The 21,408-nt window shown below is 38.2% G+C and overlaps 2 protein-coding genes across 3 annotated transcripts in view; one reads left to right on the top strand and one right to left on the bottom strand.

Annotated features, from left to right (window-relative positions):
• Nucleotides 1-21,408, bottom strand: part of LOC141525298 (protein trachealess-like) — a 379,682-nt gene that overhangs the window by 127,388 nt on the left and 230,886 nt on the right. The window contains exon 6 of the mRNA XM_074239724.1: nucleotides 12,927-13,048. Coding sequence (XP_074095825.1) covers nucleotides 12,927-13,048 — 122 coding nt within the window. The remainder of the gene's footprint in view (nucleotides 1-12,926; nucleotides 13,049-21,408) is intronic.
• On the top strand, nucleotides 14,617-16,194 carry LOC141525306 (uncharacterized). Of its 2 annotated transcripts, XM_074239738.1 has the most exons (3): nucleotides 14,617-15,625; nucleotides 15,757-16,031; nucleotides 16,138-16,194. In XM_074239738.1, the coding sequence occupies exons 1-2, from the start codon at nucleotides 15,551-15,553 to the stop codon at nucleotides 16,027-16,029; spliced, it is 348 nt and encodes a 115-aa protein (XP_074095839.1). In that variant the 5' UTR covers nucleotides 14,617-15,550; the 3' UTR covers nucleotides 16,030-16,031; nucleotides 16,138-16,194. The 2 variants fall into 2 exon arrangements, with proteins under 2 accessions (XP_074095839.1, XP_074095838.1); XM_074239737.1 differs by having other exon boundaries at nucleotides 14,619-15,625; nucleotides 15,757-16,179.

Raw genomic sequence — 21,408 nt, 5'->3', positions numbered from 1 at the left:
CTATACGTAAATGCCTCACGGAAAACGGTCATGAAGATCGGGTCGCTCGGTGCAAGAGGGTCGTCGTCGTTTGACCCAGCCATTCTACCTATCGTTGCCGACAATCGGCGCCGAAACTCCAGTGGAACCGCGAACGGAGGTAGTACAAAACGTGAGACCAATAGTGCGAGTAACAGACGACGAGATACTAATCGAACCTCGAATAAGGGTAGTTCGAACCGCTGAGGAAGACTCGCCTAAATCACCCACGAGCCGAGATCCACCGGGTCAGTCCATCTTCGCCAGCAACAACCGTCCCGCCTATTGGACAGACATCACCAGGGCTTGGAAGCTGGTCCCAATCGAGGTTCCAGAGGTTCACCCTCCGGGGGACGTTATTCCCATCAACGACCCCAGGTACGGGTATTATTCAGAGGAGTTCTTTAGGAGGACGGGGCACGACATTTTCCTGCCTTTCGAAGCGAAATGGTTAGAAACCCAGGGAGTTGTATGGGCAGACTTATGGGGCCCATAATGGTAAGTCAGTAAGTTCATCTGTGACGACACACCGGGGGTCGATCGACTACCCACAGTGTCAAAATCTCATATTTAATTATTTAAAACTCTAAATGAATTTATACCTAAATTTTGGAACGTAACACGTATAATATATTTCTTTTAAGAATATTTTTTATTACGTTTAATATAATATTTTTTTATGTACTCTTGTTAAAACTTAAATGAAAAAAAGAAACAAACTGATGAATGATAAAAAGTTGTAAAATTTGAATAAAAATTTATTTGACTTTTTTCTCATTAGTTCCTTACTTATTTTATTCTATTTGGTTGATATTGGATACATTGAAGTATCATTTCATTAAGCGTATTAATTAAAAGAAGAAAATCAATAGGTATCATTTGGGTATGAAATTTTCATAAATATACTCGAAATAATAGAATTATTTGAATATAATTAAAGTTTGTTTTTAAAATTTTACCGAAAAATGACCGAAATTATACAAAAATTTACCGGATTCTTTGGGTATTTTTTCAGAGTGACCAAATTCGCTAGGGCATTACTTTCGTAATTAAGCGTTCAAAATTGAGCTTATTACGTTTTTTAACTCGAAGAGCTCAAAAATATGATTTTCATGTAGTTTTCGGCTGTCCGAGCTCAAAAGTCTGATAAAAGTTTAATAAAACACTATTTTTTGAATTTTTAAACCGCAATAACTTTTGAATGAATGTACCGATTTTCACGCGTTTGGCGGCATTCGATGCAATTTTTTAAATTCTATCATACATTCTTAAACACAAACTGATAAGACAGAAAGTTTCGGTAGAATTCGAAATAACGCTTCCATTTGATTTCTTTCGTCAACGATTCAACTCACGAACGAATCAACTGATTTCGACCGGCTTGGTGGCGATCGACGTAGTTTTTTCGACGTTAAGAGCTGATTAGTTGTTGGAATTGATTAATCTTTTGTGTATGATTTATATATTTATCATGAAATGTAATCTTCAGCTATTTATTCATGTATTACCGGGAAAAACGAATTAGATCTAATTATATCTAGTCAGATCTATTTATATCTGGTCTGATATGACTTTTCAGACATGATCGGTTCTAGTTATATCTGGTCACATCTGATCAGATATAACTATATATGGGCCGAAAACTTCTGCAGATATGATCAGATCTGATTATGAGATCTAAATAAAAAAAAATTTTTTTTTTCAATTCTCACGAACGAAGTTTGTGATGGGGCGTAAAGGCTATGAAATAATGCCTAAAACCCAACCACTAGTTTCCGTTTGATAACTAAATTAATTTTTGTAATTTTATACGAGTATATAGAGCGGTACAAATACCGTATAATTCCCGAACCTTACTATGTTTACAAATAGTGGTTAAGAAATTTGAAAGGATGTTAAGATCTTGCTGACTTCGGTCTCGAGAAGCCCATTCTACTGTTTATGAATTTATGTAAATTAACTCTAAGTAAATCAAAAGGAAGAAAAGATTTGAAATTTCAATAGGTTAAGTTTTATTTTGGAGACAAACTTGTACATTTGAGGGAAACAAAATATAACTCATGCATTAAAATGTTAATATGTATATAATAGAAAATTTTAGAATTTAATAGATGAATAGGTTACCTTTTTAACTTGTTGCTACCTGCTGAGACAACGTAGGTTGTCGAGACTTCCGAAGGTTATTGTAGACTGGTTGTGATAATCTTTTAATGAGCTTATAAAGGGACGTCAATTTTGATGTAGTGGAAAGATAGATGGTACCTATGCGTTGGAAAATTCTAGAAGTTTCAATGGTATGACTCAAATTCATGTGCGTTTCACGTGATATTGAGCAACCATCGAACATGCACTAGAATGCGGTCATAGGCAAATACAGGTGCTAAGAGCGACACGATTCTTCACGGGAAACTCGAAGTCTAACCGTTTTCCAAGACAAAATGTTGAATTTACTTGCGTCAGAAGGTAGCATCAAGTGTACAGCTAATATAATATTTAATAAATGTCTCAACCACTTAAGTAAATAAGCAACTGAACATTAAGAAATACAAAAATCAAATACATACACTACTGGAAAAAATTAAGGGATCAAAAAAAAATTCCAAATTTTTCGGTAGTTTTCAACAGGCCGTAACTTTGAGAGAAATGGTCGTACAGAAAATAAAAAAAAAGGAAATTGTAGCTCCAAGTGTCTAGTTTTTGGATTAGAACTTCAAAATTTTGTAGCCTTCGCGGTTTCTGAGTAATCGTAGAAAAACCAGCAACAAAAAAATTCTCAAAATTTTTTTAGTTTTTTTTTTTGGTCTACGGGCGTGGAAAAAATTTTTTTAGCTTAACCACCATAAGGATCGGATACTTTGTTTATTTAGCTTTAATTTTTTTTTTTAAACACCCTGATACGTCCACTCCTCGCTGAGATATCTGTCTTCAAATGGAAAAGGATCTTTTTGTCTTTGATTATCGATATCTCAGCAACCAATGATCGCACAGAAAGTTAAAGGTGGGTTTCAAGAACTTGAATGAATTCCCCTTAACGACTGTCCATTGTTTTTTCGAAAAAAATTTTTTTCTTTCCGTCACATGAATTTGAAAATGCAACAAAAAAAGAGCTTTTAGTGGTTTGTTGGAAAATCAAGCGCTGGATCGAAAATATTGAGGAAACCACTAATGTTAAGTGTACCTTTTACAGTTCAATATGTCCACAAAAACCCTACAAAGAATCAAATTAATCCAGCCAGCCGTTTTTTTGTTTCACTTGATCGAATTTTTGAAAAAATTAAAGGATCACGTTTTTGCTCTGAAAAGCTCATAATTTTTAAAAATGAGAAAAAAATGGTTTTTTCGAGCTTTTTCCACATTTTCATTCCAAAAATGCTTAAATTTTCAAAAAAAAAAAAATTCAAAAAAATTTTTCAAAAAAAAAAAATTTTTTCGAAAAAAAAATTAAAAAAAAAAAATTTTTTTTGGAAAAATTTTATTTTTAACAAGTTAAGGAAACTCAAAAAACCATCGCCCAATGATTTTTATCACCTTTCTACCGCTGCATTCCTTGATTCTACTGATCTCCTTTTAATTAAATTAATAAAAAAAGTTAATACCCCCAATCGAATTTCGATTTTTTTCATACGCTTTTCGGAGTTTTTTTTTTCTTTTCTATTTGTGAATCCTTAGCAAATCGCTTCATTCAACAGTTTTTTTCAAAACTAATCCCTCTGCGCTAAAAAAAATTTTTTTTAATTTTTTGGTCAAAATTGAAAATTTCTGACTTTTGATTCTTAATCATGGTTAGACGACATTTATCGGAGGTGGAAGTCGCTCGTTTAGTGACTCGTATCGACGAAGGTTACACTCAACATGCAGTTGCTATCCGGATGGGTGTAAGTCAATCTGTCGTATCTCGAGCTTATACCAGATACCAAGAGACGAATCAATATCATCGTCGCCCCGGACAAGGTCGCCATCGAGTCACTAATGCCCGCGATGATCGAACAATTGTTAGAGAAGTTCGACGACAACCTTTCGTCAATGCGAATATTGTCGCTCGAAACTTCCCCAATCGCAGACAACAGCAACAACAACAGCAACAGCGACGACGGCATCAAGTGCGAAACATTTGCTCTCGAACAATCATCAACCGTCTTCGTGAAACTGGGTTACACGCACGACATCCTAATCGTGTACCCCTGTTGACAGCAAGATATCGTCGAGCTCGTTTAGCGTATGCTTACGATCATCGAAATTGGAACTTGAGGGAATGGACAAATGTTTTATTCACTGATGAGTCTCGTTTTAATCTGTATGGCAACGATCGACGTCCTCTCGTTTGGCGCCGTCGTGGAGAACGTTTTCGCCAGAACTTTGTCCGTCCAGTCGTTGCCTACGGCGGTGGATCAGTTATGGTGTGGGGCGGCGTTTCACGAAATTGGAGAACACCTTTGGTAATTGTACGCGAAAATTTGACAGCTAGACGTTACATCGACCAAATTTTAAGGCCCATTGTTCTGCGCAGACGACAACATCTGAGGTCGTTCATATTGATGCAAGATAATGCACGTCCACACACAGCCAACATTACCCGGCGCTTCTTTGAGCGGCATGACATCACATTGTTGCGACACCCAGCAATGAGTACAGATCTCAACCCCATAGAGCACGTTTGGGACATAATGGGCCGTCGGTTGCGCAGAGAGTATCCAAATTTGCAGAACGTAGCTGCTTTGGAGCGCGCGCTTCAGCACATTTGGAATACCATTCCGCAGCCTCAAATTACCGTCTGCGTAAACATGGCTGAACGTTTGAGAGCCGTTATTGAAAACAGGGGTGGTAATACCCGGTATTGAACCTACAAAAACCTTCAGAGAATGAGTTTGGAGTCATTAAATACGGTGGAACTAACGAGCCACCGGGTCTCAATTCTCCTGAAATACCTCACACACACACACACACACACACACACACACACACACACACACACACACACACACACACACACACACACACACACACACACACACACACACACACACACACACACACACACACACACACACACACACACACACACACACACACACACACACACACACACACACACACACACACACACACACACACACACACACACACACACACACACACACACACACACAGAAGCGTAAATCCGACCGCGCGACCTCCACGTGGTACGCTTTGGATAACGCTAATGCCGGCGGTAATTGTTTTCTTAAACTTTTCAAGAGAAAAATTTCAAAAAAAAAATTTTTTTTTTTCAATTTAAGCACTTTTTGGAATGAAAATGTGGAAAAAGCTCGAAAAAACCATTTTTTTCATTTTTAAAAATTATGAGCTTTTCAGAGCAAAAAACGTGATCCTTTAATTTTTTCAAAAATTCGATCAAGTGAAACAAAAAAACGGCTGGCTGGATTAATTTGATTCTTTGTAGGGTTTTTGTGGACATATTGAACTGTAAAAGGTACACTTAACATTAGTGGTTTCCTCAATATTTTCGATCCAGCGCTTGATTTTCCAACAAACCACTAAAAGCTCTTTTTTTGTTGCATTTTCAAATTCATGTGACGGAAAGAAAAAAATTTTTTTCGAAAAAACAATGGACAGTCGTTAAGGGGAATTCATTCAAGTTCTTGAAACCCACCTTTAACTTTCTGTGCGATCATTGGTTGCTGAGATATCGATAATCAAAGACAAAAAGATCCTTTTCCATTTGAAGACAGATATCTCAGCGAGGAGTGGACGTATCAGGGTGTTTAAAAAAAAAAATTAAAGCTAAATAAACAAAGTATCCGATCCTTATGGTGGTTAAGCTAAAAAAATTTTTCCACGCCCGTAGACCAAAAAAAAAACTAAAAAATTTTGAGAATTTTTTTGTTGCTGGTTTTTCTACGATTACTCAGAAACCGCGAAGGCTACAAAATTTTGAAGTTCTAATCCAAAAACTAGACACTTGGAGCTACAATTTCCTTTTTTTTTATTTTCTGTACGACCATTTCTCTCAAAGTTACGGCCTGTTGAAAACTACCGAAAAATTTGGAATTTTTTTTTGATCCCTTAATTTTTTCCAGTAGTGTATATAAAATGAATGGAGACTTAATGTAAGAAAATTTATAGGAGTGAAAAAAAAGATGGTGAAATTTGGCACAATATGACCCTTACATACGTCACACAATTCTCGAAAAATTGTAGAAAAACTTTATTTTCCGAAAAATAAAAGAAATAACAAACATTGTCTAACATCACTTCAAAAACCTCCCGAATAAACAAAATTTGTCACTAAATTTATGGGGCTGTCCATTTCACCCCCCCGCCTGACTTTTAATCAATCAATAATCATTAATTACATTATTCGGTAAAGGATAAAAATAGATTATGAAATTGATGTTTACATTATATTCATGCTAAAGTGATCTATTATTTTTTAAACTTTGCAAAATCCTCATGGCTACATCATCAGCATTACAGCGGCCAGACAGCTCAAGAAAAACGGGGATCACTGAAGTTAAGCAGCATTGAGCGTATTTAGTACGTGGATGGGTGACCGTCACAATAAAGTCATGCAATTACAGTTCAATTGTTTTTTAAATTATTTTTTATCATAACAAAATAGTTTTGTTTAAATTACATTCAAAATCAAGTGATTTTAGTCGATAATTGATGTAAAGAATTTACTTAAAAATAAAAATAAAATATTTGATCTGGTCAGATATAGTTAGATTTGATCATATCTGATTGTATCTGACGAGATCTCATCAAATAGAGACAATTTAAAGATCTGACCAGATCTGCTCGGCCAGATCTGATCAGGTATGGTCATATCTAATCCATTTTTCCCAGGTTATTGAAATGATTTGAAAATTTTGGAAAAAATTTGAATAATCAATGAAATATTTATAAATCTAATAACATATTAGTTAGTTACGAAGACATCACCATGAAGTAATCACATGTTTCGCACTGTTGAAACTAGTATTAAAAGTCTTCGATAGATGGCACATAGCCGCGGAATTGTCCCTTTTCCAGATACTTGTCTTTGCTAGTGTAGGGGCATAATATTCAAAAGTGTTAAATTCCAAAAAGAGTAGGATATTTGTACTCTGTTACAGAGTAGATCTATTTTTGAATAACGTTGTACAAACAACTAAAATTAATTTCGTATGAACTACGAATTAGTGCCATTCATATTTCCTAAAGAACTAAATAAAATCAGAAATCATAAATTTTATATGTGCTTCAGGTTGTCTACATCTTGATTTGGCCATATCACTCCTGATCAGACCATATCAAGTGTGATATGGACAATTTCCATCTCATGCCATAACAGGTCTGATCAGAATACTTTTTCAGTCGCGCGCGCGCGTGTGTGTGTGTGTGTGTGTGTGTGACGCTTATAAGTCTTGAACGACTAAACCGATCGGAACCAACTAAACGACGTTCTAAAGAGATCCTTCAAACTTAGATTTTTTTTAATATGAATCGATGCGGACTGATAGATTTTGATAAATTTTGTGAAATCACAAAAAAACAAGAGAGAAATTTTTTTTGAAAGTGGTATTTTTGGAATAACTCTTCAACGGCCATCCCGATCGATTCCCAAAAACTATACCGTCCTTAAGCTTGAAAAATCACGTCGATCACCGCTAATCCGGTCAAAATTGGTTGACTTGTTCTGGAGATATGGTGAAAGTGATCATAACCCGTTAACTATTGTTTTCTTTTCTTTTATTATATTTTGGAAAACAATACGTTTAAAAATTAGAGTTATGATTGAGCAAGTAGCACCCTTTTCGTGGGTTTCACTATAAGTAAGTGACTTGAAAGGCATTTCATTGCGTCACTGAAACTAATAGCTACCTCTGCGAAAGAAAAGAAGAGTGACCGAACTCTGTTAGGAACTCTCCTCATGGGAGCTCCCTATTATAATTCCAGTTTTGGAGGGCATTACCATTCTGTCAGTATACTCTAAATAGGACGGCTTTTCCAGTTCTGACACCAGAGAAAGGGGAGTTACGACCCCTCCTGTTCGAGTACGGTGTTAGTCATACCTTGCAACTATCACCAAGAAAACTATGCTTCCAATGCTCAATCTCTGAGTTGGTTCGCCCTTCACAGAGTAACGGATTTAGAGTACAGGTCTAGTGCAAGGTAGATGATTACGAAACCACCTCGCCCGTTACTCAAGGGTTATACACATCAACAGGCTGAAGCGTCCAAAAGTACGATTCACTATGATCTAATCTATGCAAAGGCCAAAAGGGCCAAGGTAGAAGAGAGCTACTAAGGTAGAGGGTGGCTACCGAGGTAGAGGGTGGCTACCAAAGGTAGGGAGGGCTACCTAAAAAATGAGTGCATAAATGCAGGATGAACTGGCAACTCAGCTTACACTACAACTCAACGCAAGGCAAGTTGGGTTTTCGCCTTGCTCAACAAGCACGGACATCATAGGAGGTCTGTGGAACTGGTCGTGTAAACCAGCCTGGCGTATTTGAGTAAAATCATCCTCCGGCTGATCCCTCATGGGGAGGCTCAGCAACCCAATATCCCATCATACCGGACAACCGAGAATCCGATGCAGAACTTAATCCGCGAGTCTTTTCACGTAAGGGCCGGAAGACGTGGCATGAGGCACACTGCCACGTTCTTCACACAATTCTTGTACCTGTGTGGCTTATCTGACGGATCCAAATTCCTTCCCTCCCAGAACTGAGTCGTGGGTGGGTGTATGTGTGCTTGTAGTGCATACGCCCCGCACACGACTTTTTTCTCTCTTAAAATTTATTTTCAGCTAACCTAAAAGCTAAGCTTGACTGACGTGGTGAGGACTTGTGTGGCAGGAAGGTTGCAAATCCTGTTCCTAACGTAGCGGTGCCATGCGGCCGGCGACCCATGGTTTCGAGAAACACAATCGCCCGGGTGGAGCAAGCCGCTCTGCTACACCCTGTATCTTTTACTTCCACATTACTCGAGGGACTCAAATGAATTCTAAATTAACTTCTCCGACCGTCCGACGAAGCGTCAGAGTAGTCAACCGCGTTTCTCCAAACGAGATGCTGCCTGGCGTTTCCGAGTTTCGCCGGCTCGCGATTTCGGGAACGCGATCGCGTTCGCGTAAGACCGCGAAAGCAATACGAATAAAACAGTTAACATCCCTAGCTACGCGACCCTGTTTAGTTAAACTCACGCGATTGAACTTAAAAGAGGTAATTGTAAATGTAAAAAGGGGGGTTACCCTATCTTGCTCGCAAAGCATCGACCGGCGAAGATGCCTAGGGACGACTAAAAATACCCTCAGAGGGTCCGCGAACTCGGAAAACTTAGATGGGCTCGCGCCGGGCGTTAGGTCAAATCGAAAGTCTCCGCACGCGACCCGGGGAATGGGGTCCACGAAAGGACGAAAAGAGCCCGTACACCTATGAAGCGAAAGGAAAACAGAAAAAGCCCACATACGACAACAAACCGCCAAAAATAATGATAGGGGACTCCACAGTCAAATTCAAATCAAGCGTTAGATACTGAGGGGTACACTTCGACGAGGGCCTCAAAGTGAAAAGTCATATCACGCGAAACTAAGTAGGGTATTCGGGCGCATGCGATGTATTGCGCGAGCGGAATGGGGGCTGCGATACCCAGCCATGTTCACCATATACAGGGGTTTCTTTACGCCTATCGTCACTTATGCGGCGGCGGCGGGAAGTGATCGTTGCGATGTCGAGGAGTGGAAGCATCTTCGAGCACTACAACGTCAGGCGCTAATAACAATAACTACTGCCTATAAGAATGTGTCGCTTGACGAGATATGTGTAGTGGCGGGTGCAGTGCCCATTTGGCTCGTAATAGACGAACGGTACGCGCGGTACAACCTCCATATCGGCAAACAGGCTACCCTTGGAAACGTTACCGTGCAGCCAGATGCGGAGCATCGCCTTGTAACCCTAAGAACTGAAACCATACGTCGATGGCAAGAACAATGGGGCACAACAGAGAACGGCCGCGAAACTAAAGTCTTCTTCCCAGACGTCGAAGAACGTCTAGCAAGCAGTTGGATCAGCCCGAACTTCTGGCTGACCCAGATCCTAACCCGTCACGGCTGCTTTAGAGAATACCAAACCAAATACGAACACACGGATAGGAGTCGATAGAGTTACGAATACTTACAATGACACGTAACTATTTTGCTGCTCAATGATTGTGTGTAAACACAAGAGAGCAGAGGTTCTTCCTTGTCCGTGTTTTGACTATGATGGGAATGGGACAAATATACGGGCGAGTATAGCTCTTTTGAGCCCAGGTATCCGCCTCTTCGCAGAGAGGCGAAAGCCTCACCACATATTCTTCTCGTTCTGGAGATATCGTGAACATAAGAAAACCGAAAAAGTATTTTTCCTCCATAACTTCGACATTTCTTTCTGGATCGTGTTCGATGAAAGAAAATAACCATTAGAACTTAAAAACCGCGTCGATTGCTACCACGAACGTTAAAATCAGTTGATTGGTTCGCCAGATATCGTCGACGAAATATTTGGAAACAAGTGTTTTTTTAACATAACTCCGACATTTTTTGAAATAACTTAAACAGCTATACTGATCAATTTAAAAAAAATCAGCTTTCAACATCTAAAAACCACGTTGATTGCTGCCACACCGGTCAAAATCGGTTGATTCGTTCGAGAGATATCGGGAACAAAAGAAAACCGAAAAAATTGTTTTTTTGGAGTTACTCTGGCATTCCTCGTTTGATCAATTCAAACTTAAAAATTCGTTATGAGACTGAAAAACTGCATTGAGTGCTGCCAACCACGTGAGAATCAGTTAATTCATTCAAAAGTTATTGGGTTTTGAAAATTTAAAAAATAGTGTTCTATGAAACTTCTGTCATACTTTTGAGTTCGATGAGCTCAAAAACATCATCATTGCGATTTCAAGCGCCTAGGTATGGATTTAGCGGTCAGTTGCAAGGGCGGCTTTCAGGAGTAACCGTTTTCCAAATTTTTCACTTCCCGCAAAGAAAATTGAAAATTTTCAAAAATCGGGAAGTTATTGGTTTTACCCCGTTTTTCGAAAATCGAGTTATGATCAGATCTCGACGATTTGAGGTTCTTGGAAGCTTCTCTGACTATTCCCGCGAAGTTGTCTGTATGTCTGTCTATATATATGTCGGATTAGCGTTGGGTTGAGATGAACTCTCGCTGCCATTATTATTGTTGGACATTTTATTGTGAATTTAATGGTACAACGTCACAGGTAATACAATTTAACAGTATGTAACTATAGTCACTTATATCAACAATCACTTATTAATAACGTACAATAACAAAGAATCACTACACTATGATTATTACTATTATTACTAGATACAAACAATTGTAGTTTGACAAACGGGGTTAATATAAACAATATCAAAGTAATTACAATATTATTAACGTTGACGTTAGGAATGATCAGAGACTTAAGTCGGAAAACGAATCCACGATCGGAAGAGCAGCAGCCCGTTCTCGTGTACTGTTTAGGAAGAACTCCTATTACCAGAAACTGTTTTCTATCTGTAGCTCCTTCAAGTAATTACTTTAAAAATAAAAAAATACACAAGCTACGTACTGCAAATTCTAAAAATGTCTCGTCTTTTTTGGTATTGCTGTCCCTTCGATCGTGGCTACGTTAGACCCGCACATGTGGTCTTTCCAACCCAAGTTGACCGTCATAAAAGGCTCCGAGAGAGTCTTACTAAACTTTCCTTAAGGGATTAAATCATAAAAATTAAAATGCTAAAGTTTATTTCTAGTTATAAACTAAAATGCTTGGGATTTTCCAACGTTCCCTTGTAAAAACCCAGCTATTGTCATCTCCGACATATATATATTAGGGTGTGCCAAAATGTAACTTCCTTGGAGGACCTCTTAAAATTGGAATTTTGAGTTCCGCTTTTAACAGGGGCTGTGTTTGGGCATTTTCTGCGATATTTTGAGTGTAAATGTTTTATTTGATTTTCATAGAATTTTTAACAGCAGATTTAATTGGGCACTTCCTTAATTGGGCCAAATTTTGAATTTTCAGCGGAAATGTGTGTCTGTGTGTGTGTGTGTGTGTGTGTCTGTGTGTGTGTGTGTGTGTGTGTGTGTGTGTGTGTGTGTGTGTGTGTGTGTGTGTGTGTGTGTGTGTGTGTGTGTGTGTGTGTGTGTGTGTGTGTGTGTGTGTGTGTGAACCTCATAACTTTTGAACGGTTTGACGGATTCTATCGCGGTTGACGCCAATCGAAGAGGCTTGACTAAACATATATTTTGAAAACGGTTTGGGCCGATTCGGACAGGTAGATTTTCAGAAATCTCAAAAAAACAACGAAAAAACATTTCTTAAATGTGGTTTTTTTTTTGATAACTTTTAAACGGCTCGACCGATCAATTCCAAAAACTAATCAGCTCTTAACATTAAAAAACCACGTCGATCGCCACCAAGCCGGTCAAAATCGGTTAATTGGTTCGTGAGTTATCGTTGACGAAAAAAATCGACAAAAAGTGTTTTTTTTTATTACACCGAAATTTCCGATCTAATCAATTTTTGTTTGAAAGTATATCATAAAATTTGAAAAACTGCGTTGAATGCTGCCAAATGCGTGAAAATCGGTACATTTATTCAAAAGTTTTGGCGGTTTTAAAATTAAAAAAATAGTGATTTATTAAACTCCTATTAAACTGTTGAGCTCTCCGAGCTGAAAACTACACGAAAATTAGATTTTTGAGCTAGAAGAGCTCAAAAACATAATAAGTGCAATTTCGAGCGCTTAATTACAAAAGTAGCGGGAAGTTTCAGGGATGGCCTTCAGAGTCAACCCTTTTCCTAATTTTTTTTTTCATAAATTTCTCCATGCTCCTTTCAGAAATAACTTAAAGAGAAGATATACTTACTCGATATCCTGAAGACTTGAAATGACATCCTCTTTTCGTCAGCGTTGACTTCATTCTTATACAAAAAGCTCTATCGTAGCCTTTATACAACCCTGATGATGTTAATGCCATTACAGATGAAACTGGAATTACAATAAAATCGTGTCAACTCTTTTAATTATTATGAATAAATTTGTGGTTCAATACAAGGATTGGAAGTATATTTGACGATGGTAGTAAATGTTAAATTGATAGGTTAAAAAATTCCTGACTTAGTTGATTTCAAAATTCAAAGTTCATAGATCTCGATTCTCAGTGTGCGCATTAAGGCAATATAACACTTTTTTGGAATTTTTCCAAAATAAATATCTCTCAGAGGAATCAATTGATTGACAAAATCCATGCGTTTAATATCACTTAACGCAGTTTTTTTAAGCAAGAAAGGACTACTTTCCACTCATTAGTGATCCGAGAAGAAATTTCAAAGTTATATACAAAGAACGTTTTCGTTCATATTTTTCGACAATCTTTTCTCTTGAACAAATAAACTGATTTGACTGCAATTTGCAGCAATTAATGTTGTTTTCTGAGATTAGATGCTCAATAGTTTTCGGAATTGATTAATACATTAGATCAGAAGTTATCTCAGAAGAAATTTTTTTTCTAGTTTCATTTATGAGATTTCTCAAAAATTACGGAGCTTAATCGATTCAATATCAGTCTCATAGTAGTCTCATAGCAAAAGAAATAGTAGCGGATCATTACCTAGTGAAAGCCTCTTTTCGGTACTAAGTCAGTTATCGACAGGTCTCAGTGTGCTGTGATCTAAAGCTTTCATAGCCATAGCTTGAAACTAGTAAGCGAGGCCCAAGGTGGAGAACCCGGCGTCTTCGCAAGTGGGAGAGCAGAGAAAACAGAAAACAAAGATCAAAATTTGGGAATAGTCATTGTGACTGAGTAGCTTGAATGGAAAACACGCAAATTCACCAATATCCAGCAAAGGTAATTATTTCTATTCAGCTTTTACGGATTTGTTTTACGAATTTGCTTGCTAGACCTAGATGTCAGCTTGTTTTAATTTTATTTTGTGATAATTTATATTGCTGATTTGCGGTTACAGGGTAGATAAATATCCAGAGTGCAGAGTCGGTGACCAGAGATTTGCCGCCAATCAAGTGTACCTCACGGAGGGAAAAATTCATACCAGTACCTGAAGACGCGGAGTAACAGATCATCAAAGGATCGGAAAACGAATATCAGTATAACTCCAGGTACGTCTCAGGTCTCAATTATTCCTCGGGTTGGCGACATCAGCCAGGCCGTCATCTCGGCTGAAGGTCACCACTATTTCATGCTGGCTCATAATTGTTAGTTTTCAATAATAAATTCAGAATGTTATGTCCAAGGGCGTTTAAGTGGTAGCGTAAACGGTGGAGGTTTGGACTAACGGCTTAAAGAATACGCAACGGAGTTTTTAATTCCGTTGTTTTAATTATTTATGTGGGACGTTTCGACGGACGAATTTACCACGCCTTCGTTTGAGACTGATTACGGATTTTTATTAAGAAAAGATGTACTTACTCTTTGCAGGATTTTTAATTATTACCGGATCCGTGATTCCGGGGCTGCTGTTAGCGCCTTTTCCTGGGTTGGGCCCTCTGATCGGTCCTTGCGGCGGATAGAGTAGGATGGATTGGGCTGCTTATTTTTACGAAATGAATTGATTCGAACAAATTTCACTTCTCTTGACATTTATTTTTATAGACACTAAAACTCTTACACTTTAACAAATATGAATTTTAACGTAATTTAATCAAATGAATTTTATTAATTTGATTGAGCTAACGTCCTCCAGTCCCCCGTTGGGTAAAGTGCGCAAAACTAGCTTTTAAGAAATTTTGAATAACTTAATGACCGGATTCTCGCCTAAGTGCAGAGCAAATTAGAACTTGGAGATTCCGGTTCTTTAGGATTTATTTACTGGTCGAATTCTCGCCTAAGTGTAGGGCAAATTAGAACTTTAAGAATGCGACTCTCTAAGATACTTAAAATTAGTACGTGGCCTGCCGGTTAAACCGCGTCCAAACTTCCTTTAAGTGCAGTGCAAATTAAAGCAAAGGACTCTACAAGGCACGGGCCCGTCAATTAAACGCGGAAGTCGAATTAATTAACAAAAGACCTGGAGCTGTCTCCGTTTCTCGTTTTTAAATGCTCGCGGTGCTGAGTTTGCAGGAGTCCCCGCTATTCAACCAGCAGTCACGTAGCTTCTATTTTATTGTGGCTTTCGCGCATGGAGAAGTCTTCCATCTGCGCGGCTGATTTAAATTTAAAAAGAAAAAATTTTGGGGTGGACATAACATTCCCCCGGAAAAGCGAAAAGCTAGTATAGTTTTTCGGTTTTCCTATGGCCACCTTCCCCATAAGCGATAGCCACTTACAAATTTTATTTAATGTATTTTAACCTATTAAAAGAGTAGTGAGTAAAGTCATCTGGCGCGAATATTTAAATTTAAATTTATTATTTTAATCTCGCACTGCATAATATGCTGACGGGTGGCTAATCCTTCTCGCCTCTCGATTTCGCGAAGCCGTGTCGAGTGTCCGTATCGTCTCGGCAGTGAGTAGCGTGAGTTCTGATTGTCGCGATGTATTTTGCTGGAAGGAATTTTGAGGCGTATGGTACGTGGTACCAAATGGCCGTAATGGTTCACGGGGAGAAGGTAAGTTAAATTTTGATGCATTCAGTGGGAGAAGGAATAGAAAAAGTGAAGGAAAGGAGAAGAATAAACAGAAAAGGTACCCTTCTCATTAGAAAATATATTTTTTTTTTTTTTTTTTTTTTTTCTTCTAGGACATAAGAGCGGGCATTGAAATCTTGAAGGCTTTGGCACGTCCGGTGAATCCAAGCCGGGCGTTGCTTTTGGCTTCTCGATTCATGGACGTGTTTGGTCCACTCCCTCCGGAGATCGTGGAAGCGGCGACCTTTTTCTGCCTGCAAGGCGCCGAAGGTTTAGCGGGATCTTCGGATCTTGAGGAGATGGTGTGCCCCAACAGCGAGGACATCGGGCGTTTGAGGATCGCCTTAATTGAGGCGATCTTCAATGGTTTGGTCACCATGACGTGATGGTAAGTCATTGTAAAATACTTCACAAGTTTTTCTTTGGAATGCCTACTTAAGCAGCATTCTGATTGTTGGAGATTATTTTATCTTTTGTTTGCTTCTTTGTTGCAGGCTAGGCGTATTGAGTGTCATCGGTCGCGCGAGAAGAGCTGATGTCAGGTCCCCTCTCTGCATTCCGGGGCCGAGCCAATAGTAGCCAAATAGTAAAATAAAGAAAAAAATATATGTAGATAAAGAGAAGGAAAGTATATTTGTAAAAAAAAAATTTTTTTTTTTTTTTTTTTTTTTTTTATAAATAAATTTATTTTTAAAAATAAAAGGTATTCTTTTTCTCTTTATTTTGTCTCTCTCCTTTTTCTCTATACCCTTTTCCCATCTCTTAATAATAATGATAATGATAATCGTAGTAGTTATGACGAAAAGCAAGAAGGTAAGTAGAATTTGGATTTATACGAAAGAAAGTAAGAATAAAGTGAAACAGGAATTAAGTGAAATAAACAGATAAAGAGAAAGAAAGAAAACAAAAGTGAAATCCAAAAATAAAAGGAATAATTTCGATTAATAAGGATAAGAGAAGAAAAATTTTTTTGAATTAATTCTGGAAAGGTGGTACGAGAGGAGGGTAGATATCGGTACATGTATATAATTATATTCGTATATGTATGTACGTGTGAGTTGTGTGTGGAGCATGCATTGAAGGCGGCACGGTTGTGGTGTAGTAGGCGTGGCTTACCGAGAGGCGACTGTAATTGAGCGAGTGTCGGTAAGCTACTTTGCTTGATGTAGCAGTTCTTTTATAATTACCGCTAGAGGACTCCTCCTGTTCTCTTTCTTACTTATACTCACTCTTATTGAATATTGAGTGTTCGAAATAAGAATTTTACAAAGAGAAACAAATCTTTATGATTTAATAATTTGGAACGATTTTAATGAGTGACGTTAGCTCGATTTTCTTAAAATCATTATAAAGTATAATTAATGTTAAAGTATTATATTAATAATATAATTAATATACATATAAAATTTTGTTGAATACTCAGTTATAACATATAAAATGTATAAAATGTAATATAATAGATATAATAGAGTTATAATAAGTAGTTATATTTATTATGACGTATAATGATAAAATGGCAATAGTAAAATAATGTGTAATATATAATTATAGTGATAGTAAAATGAAAACTATGATTGGGAGAATTATTTGGAAGGAGGAAGAAAATTTTTGTTTTCGGAAAAGAGATTTTGAAATAACGTTTTGCGTTATTCTCGCTCGTCCCCCCAAGGCCGGAGATAATTTTATTTTCGGTCTTGTGAGTCATAAAGCAGCAAAACTTTTCATAATTCGGATAATTTTACTGATTTTCATTATACTATCAACTATCTATGAAGGTAAAAAAAATTTTTTTTTTTTTTTTTTTTTTTGTATTTTAGATTAGATTATTTGTTCAAACTGTTGACTCGTTTTTGGCATGAAGAATTTTACTATTATTTTTGTAAAACGAAATTATATAGGAAAGAAAGGATTCTATTATAATTTTGAAGTTATTTCTTACTTTTTCCGCAAAAGAGCCATCGGTTTGATTATGTAATAATTCTTTCATTGATGCTGGGTTTTTCTTCTAAATTGGTGATTTGTAGTCTCTTAATCGGAATGTTTTTGGTTTCTTTGGTGTTTTGACGATCTCTGGAGCTTCTTTGGTTGTTATTTTAGCTTTCATGGAGACGTTCATCTCGTTGTCGACATCGGTTCTTGTTGGAAGTGGTTCGTTGGCTTCTGGCAGGCTTGATGATTTTTCTTCGAATGTTTTCAGTTCGATTACGACTGGTTTTTCGTCTTTTCTGCTGGTCTGGCGAGGTTTCAATAGAAATCGGCGGCCAGTTTTTGTATGGCTATCCCCCAATTATAAGTGATATTATTCCAACAGTTGATACTGTTCCTATAGTTATCTTCCGACTAATTTCTTCTTTTTGATGATCCAGGGCAATTAGTGACATTTTCTCTTCGTTTTCTTCCAATCCTTGGCCCCAAGGTTCGAATTTGTCGATAATCGTAGCTGGATCTTGATTCTGTGCGAACAAATTTGGAGCTGCGTTGTTGGTTTTCAGGCTCGAGTTTAACGTTTCTAAGGATAGGTTAAAACTCGGGGCAATGAGGTCTATCTTTGTTGATTCTCTGGCAATCCCACGAATAGTGTATTCGTTACACGTCGCTTGGCATCCCTGATGGATATGTATCAGGCCGGTGCTATTAATTACCTGATTTTCGGCAGTTTGTCCTGGACATCTCCATTGAATATTTTCCTCCTTGCACGTCGAATATGCCCAGGTGTTTTTCTCGTTCATTTTTATCCAAGTTAATTTGCATTTTGGAATTATTCTTATATTACAATTCCGTAGATTTTTGGTTTTCGGATTCATCAATAATTCCATCTCGCAATCTACCTCGTTCACCAACTTGGTTGTTTTGGACACGAGGTCTGGTGGGCATGCCATGTCTGGTCCGATTGGCTTGCAGTTGTTGATATAATCTTGTTCAGCGAGAAAATATTCATCAAACGATGGTTCTGACACGAGATATTTCGATGTTGGTTGAATTGTCAATGTTGATATTTGGTCTCCAATTTTCTCAGGCTTGGGAAGTGATTTCAGCTCATATGCTAACCATGGCGTCTGATCGAATAGTGGAACTGTAATTATTATCAGGAAATGTCCATTTGTTTTTCCTGTTTCCACTGTGGACACCCTGGCTAGTGTATTGATGTCCATGTGATTCAGAGGTTGAGGTGGGTTCAGCGTCGGGTGTTTTTTCATCATGTCAGCGGTTGCTTGATGCAGTTGTTTGGCTGACACTGTTAAATAGGTGAGTCTACCCCATTTCGCTTCTTCTATAATCTTTTCTGCGTTGTTTAGAATACGTAGATGGTTGGTCATCAGGTGAATATGTTCGTCTCCAGCCATTGAGAACAATTGGATTCTTTGTAGATCGCTCAATTGTTTATTTATTGCATGCTTGAGGTAGGCTGATGTTCGGACCAGTTCCTTGATCCTCTCGGTTATGTTTGATTCGTGTTTAAGGATCTCATTTATTTCACTCTTGATGATGTGAGTGTTGTTTTGGGATAGGTGTATTAATTCCCTATTGTTTTGATATAGATTGTCTATTTCCTTGATGATGTGCTCTTTGTCGCTGTAGTTCATGGTCCCAAACAGTTCTCGAGCTATTGTACCTACGAATCCGAACCAGGGGGCTCTTTTTGTGCGGTTTTGTGAGTCGAACTCTTCTAGTTGTGGGTCCTCGAGGAGTTGTCTTAGCCGATGTTGAGCTTGTTGAAGTTCTGCTTGTATTTCTCTATGGCTGTTGACCCTCAAATATGATGTGCAGATTGAATGATTGAATTTCGTTGAGCATATTCCGTAGGCTTCCCATAAACTTTGGTTCGAATGTGGGTACATATTCACCAGTTTGTCGATGTTGATTGAACTAATGAGTTGCCATTCTTCGCGGATCAGATGTATTTTCTTGAATGGATCGTAGAGTAGGCCTGGGTTGGCCTCCATTGGCTTTATTTTCGTTTCTCCTGCGCTCCATGCCAGATACCCCAGTCCCAAGAAGAGAAGTAGTACGGTGTTCATGTTGAAATTGTATTGGCTCTTATATACTGAAACAAACAACTTGGGTTTCTTTTTAGTCAAATTTTTCGCGGCTGGCTCGTTTAGCCTTATTCGGGTGGAGTAATTTTCGTTTCCCATTTTCTTTTTCTATTATTAAATTTCCCATTTCATTTATTTCGACTATTTCGTATGGACCGGTATAGTAAAGGTCTAATTTATTTTTCTAGGTTCCTTCAACGTGTATATGAGGTCTCCTACACTAAATTTTGTTGGGTGTATATGTTTGTCGAATCGGATTTTAGACTCGTGTTTAGCTCTCGTTAAATTTTCCGCAGATATTCGTTGAATTTCGGAAATTCGACTAATTAAGTCTGCTAGATAATCGTTATATGATTCGATTTTACTGAAGTCCGGAAATTGAGTTGGACTTCGGGCTTTTCTTCCGTACAAAATTTCGTATGGTGTAAATTTTGTGGCTGTGTGCACGGTGGTGTTATAATTCAACATTGCCATTGGGACATACCGATCCCAGTTACTGAATTTATCTACATAAGCCCGGAGGTAGTCGATTAAAGGCTGGCGAGATCGTTCCAAGGCTCCGTTCGATTGTGGATAGTAGGAGGAAGTTATTATTCTTTGAATTCTCAGTGCTTTGGCTAGCTGTTGAATTAATTTGCTTGTAAATGAGGTGCCCTTATCTGATAGAATTACGCGAGGGCACCCATAAAGAGCGATATAATGATTTCGCAGGGCATCTGCAACAGTTACTGCTCTGATATCAGGGAGAGGAACTGCCGCAGCTGCTTTAGAAAAATTATCCTGGATCGTTAGGATGTGTACATTTCCGTCAGGGGTCATGGGCAGGGGTCCTACCGTATCTATACTAATTTTTCGAAAGGTTCGAAGGGTGTGTCTGTGATGAACATAGGCTGTTTGGTTTTTATTCGCGTGAGTTTATTTTTCTGGCATATCTCGCATGCTCGTATATAATTGTAGATTTTATCTTTCATTCCTGGCCAGTAATATTTTTCGCGAATACGCCAATATGTTTTTACCACACCTTTGTGGCCCCTATTAAGCTGTTATGATTTTCCTCAATTATTTTTGTTCGAAGGGATTCGTCTGGTACCTCGACGTTCCCTTCGCACAAGGTAATTGTTATTGGACAGTCTCTTAGTTCGTGTAATAAATAGGCTTTTATGTCTAAGTCGTCAAATTCGTCCCCCTGCTTTGCACAGCGAAACGAATGAATGTCGTGTTTGTGCATTGACTGTCGAAGATTTCTCAATCCTTCGATCAGGTCGATAGGGTCTAATTTTTCGAAATGTTTTGTTTTGATAAATACCGTAAAGATTTCACAACGACCTAGCTTGGTGACGAATACGTCCCCCTTTGTAGGCTTTGAGGCGTGAAGGTCATCGGCATTTATAAATTTTAAGTCGCGGAGCAGCTTCGCTACGGGTTTTATTATTTCGCAATCAGCTGCTAAAAAGTGTACTAAGTGGTCTCGAGCGTAAGTAAGCCCGTCTCGGCTGGTTGAAAATTTGATTTTTATGTCGGATCCTTTTGGCGGTATACTTTCGTCTGAACTCGAGGGTGAAGATATTCTTGGTCGATGGCGCCTTTCAGCAAAAATATCTTCAGCCTCTTCGAAAGTTGGAGGGTCGTAGGCGACAAATGGTGGTCCGAATCGGCTGTTCCCTACGTCATCCCCCACTGTTTTATTCCCGCTTGTAGTTGTTTCGCGTCTAATTTTATTGGAATCGC

This window comes from Cotesia typhae, unplaced genomic scaffold (assembly GCF_013202065.1).
Source record: "Cotesia typhae breed Kobodo isofemale line unplaced genomic scaffold, CoteBio_Ctyphae contig_26, whole genome shotgun sequence".
Taxonomy (NCBI): domain Eukaryota; kingdom Metazoa; phylum Arthropoda; class Insecta; order Hymenoptera; family Braconidae; genus Cotesia; species Cotesia typhae.
Note: the sequence above shows the minus strand (reverse complement) of the source record. Positions and strands in the feature narration are given on the sequence as shown.

What these genes read in the sequence shown, in the direction of transcription:
- LOC141525306 (XM_074239738.1), top strand. Translation starts at nt 15,551, where the DNA reads ATGTATTTTGCTGGAAGGAATTTTGAGGCGTATGGTACGTGGTACCAA. An exon ending in TAATGGTTCACGGGGAGAAG is followed by an intron (nt 15,626 to 15,756) that starts GTAAGTTAAATT and finishes TTTTTCTTCTAG; the next exon opens with GACATAAGAGCGGGCATTGA.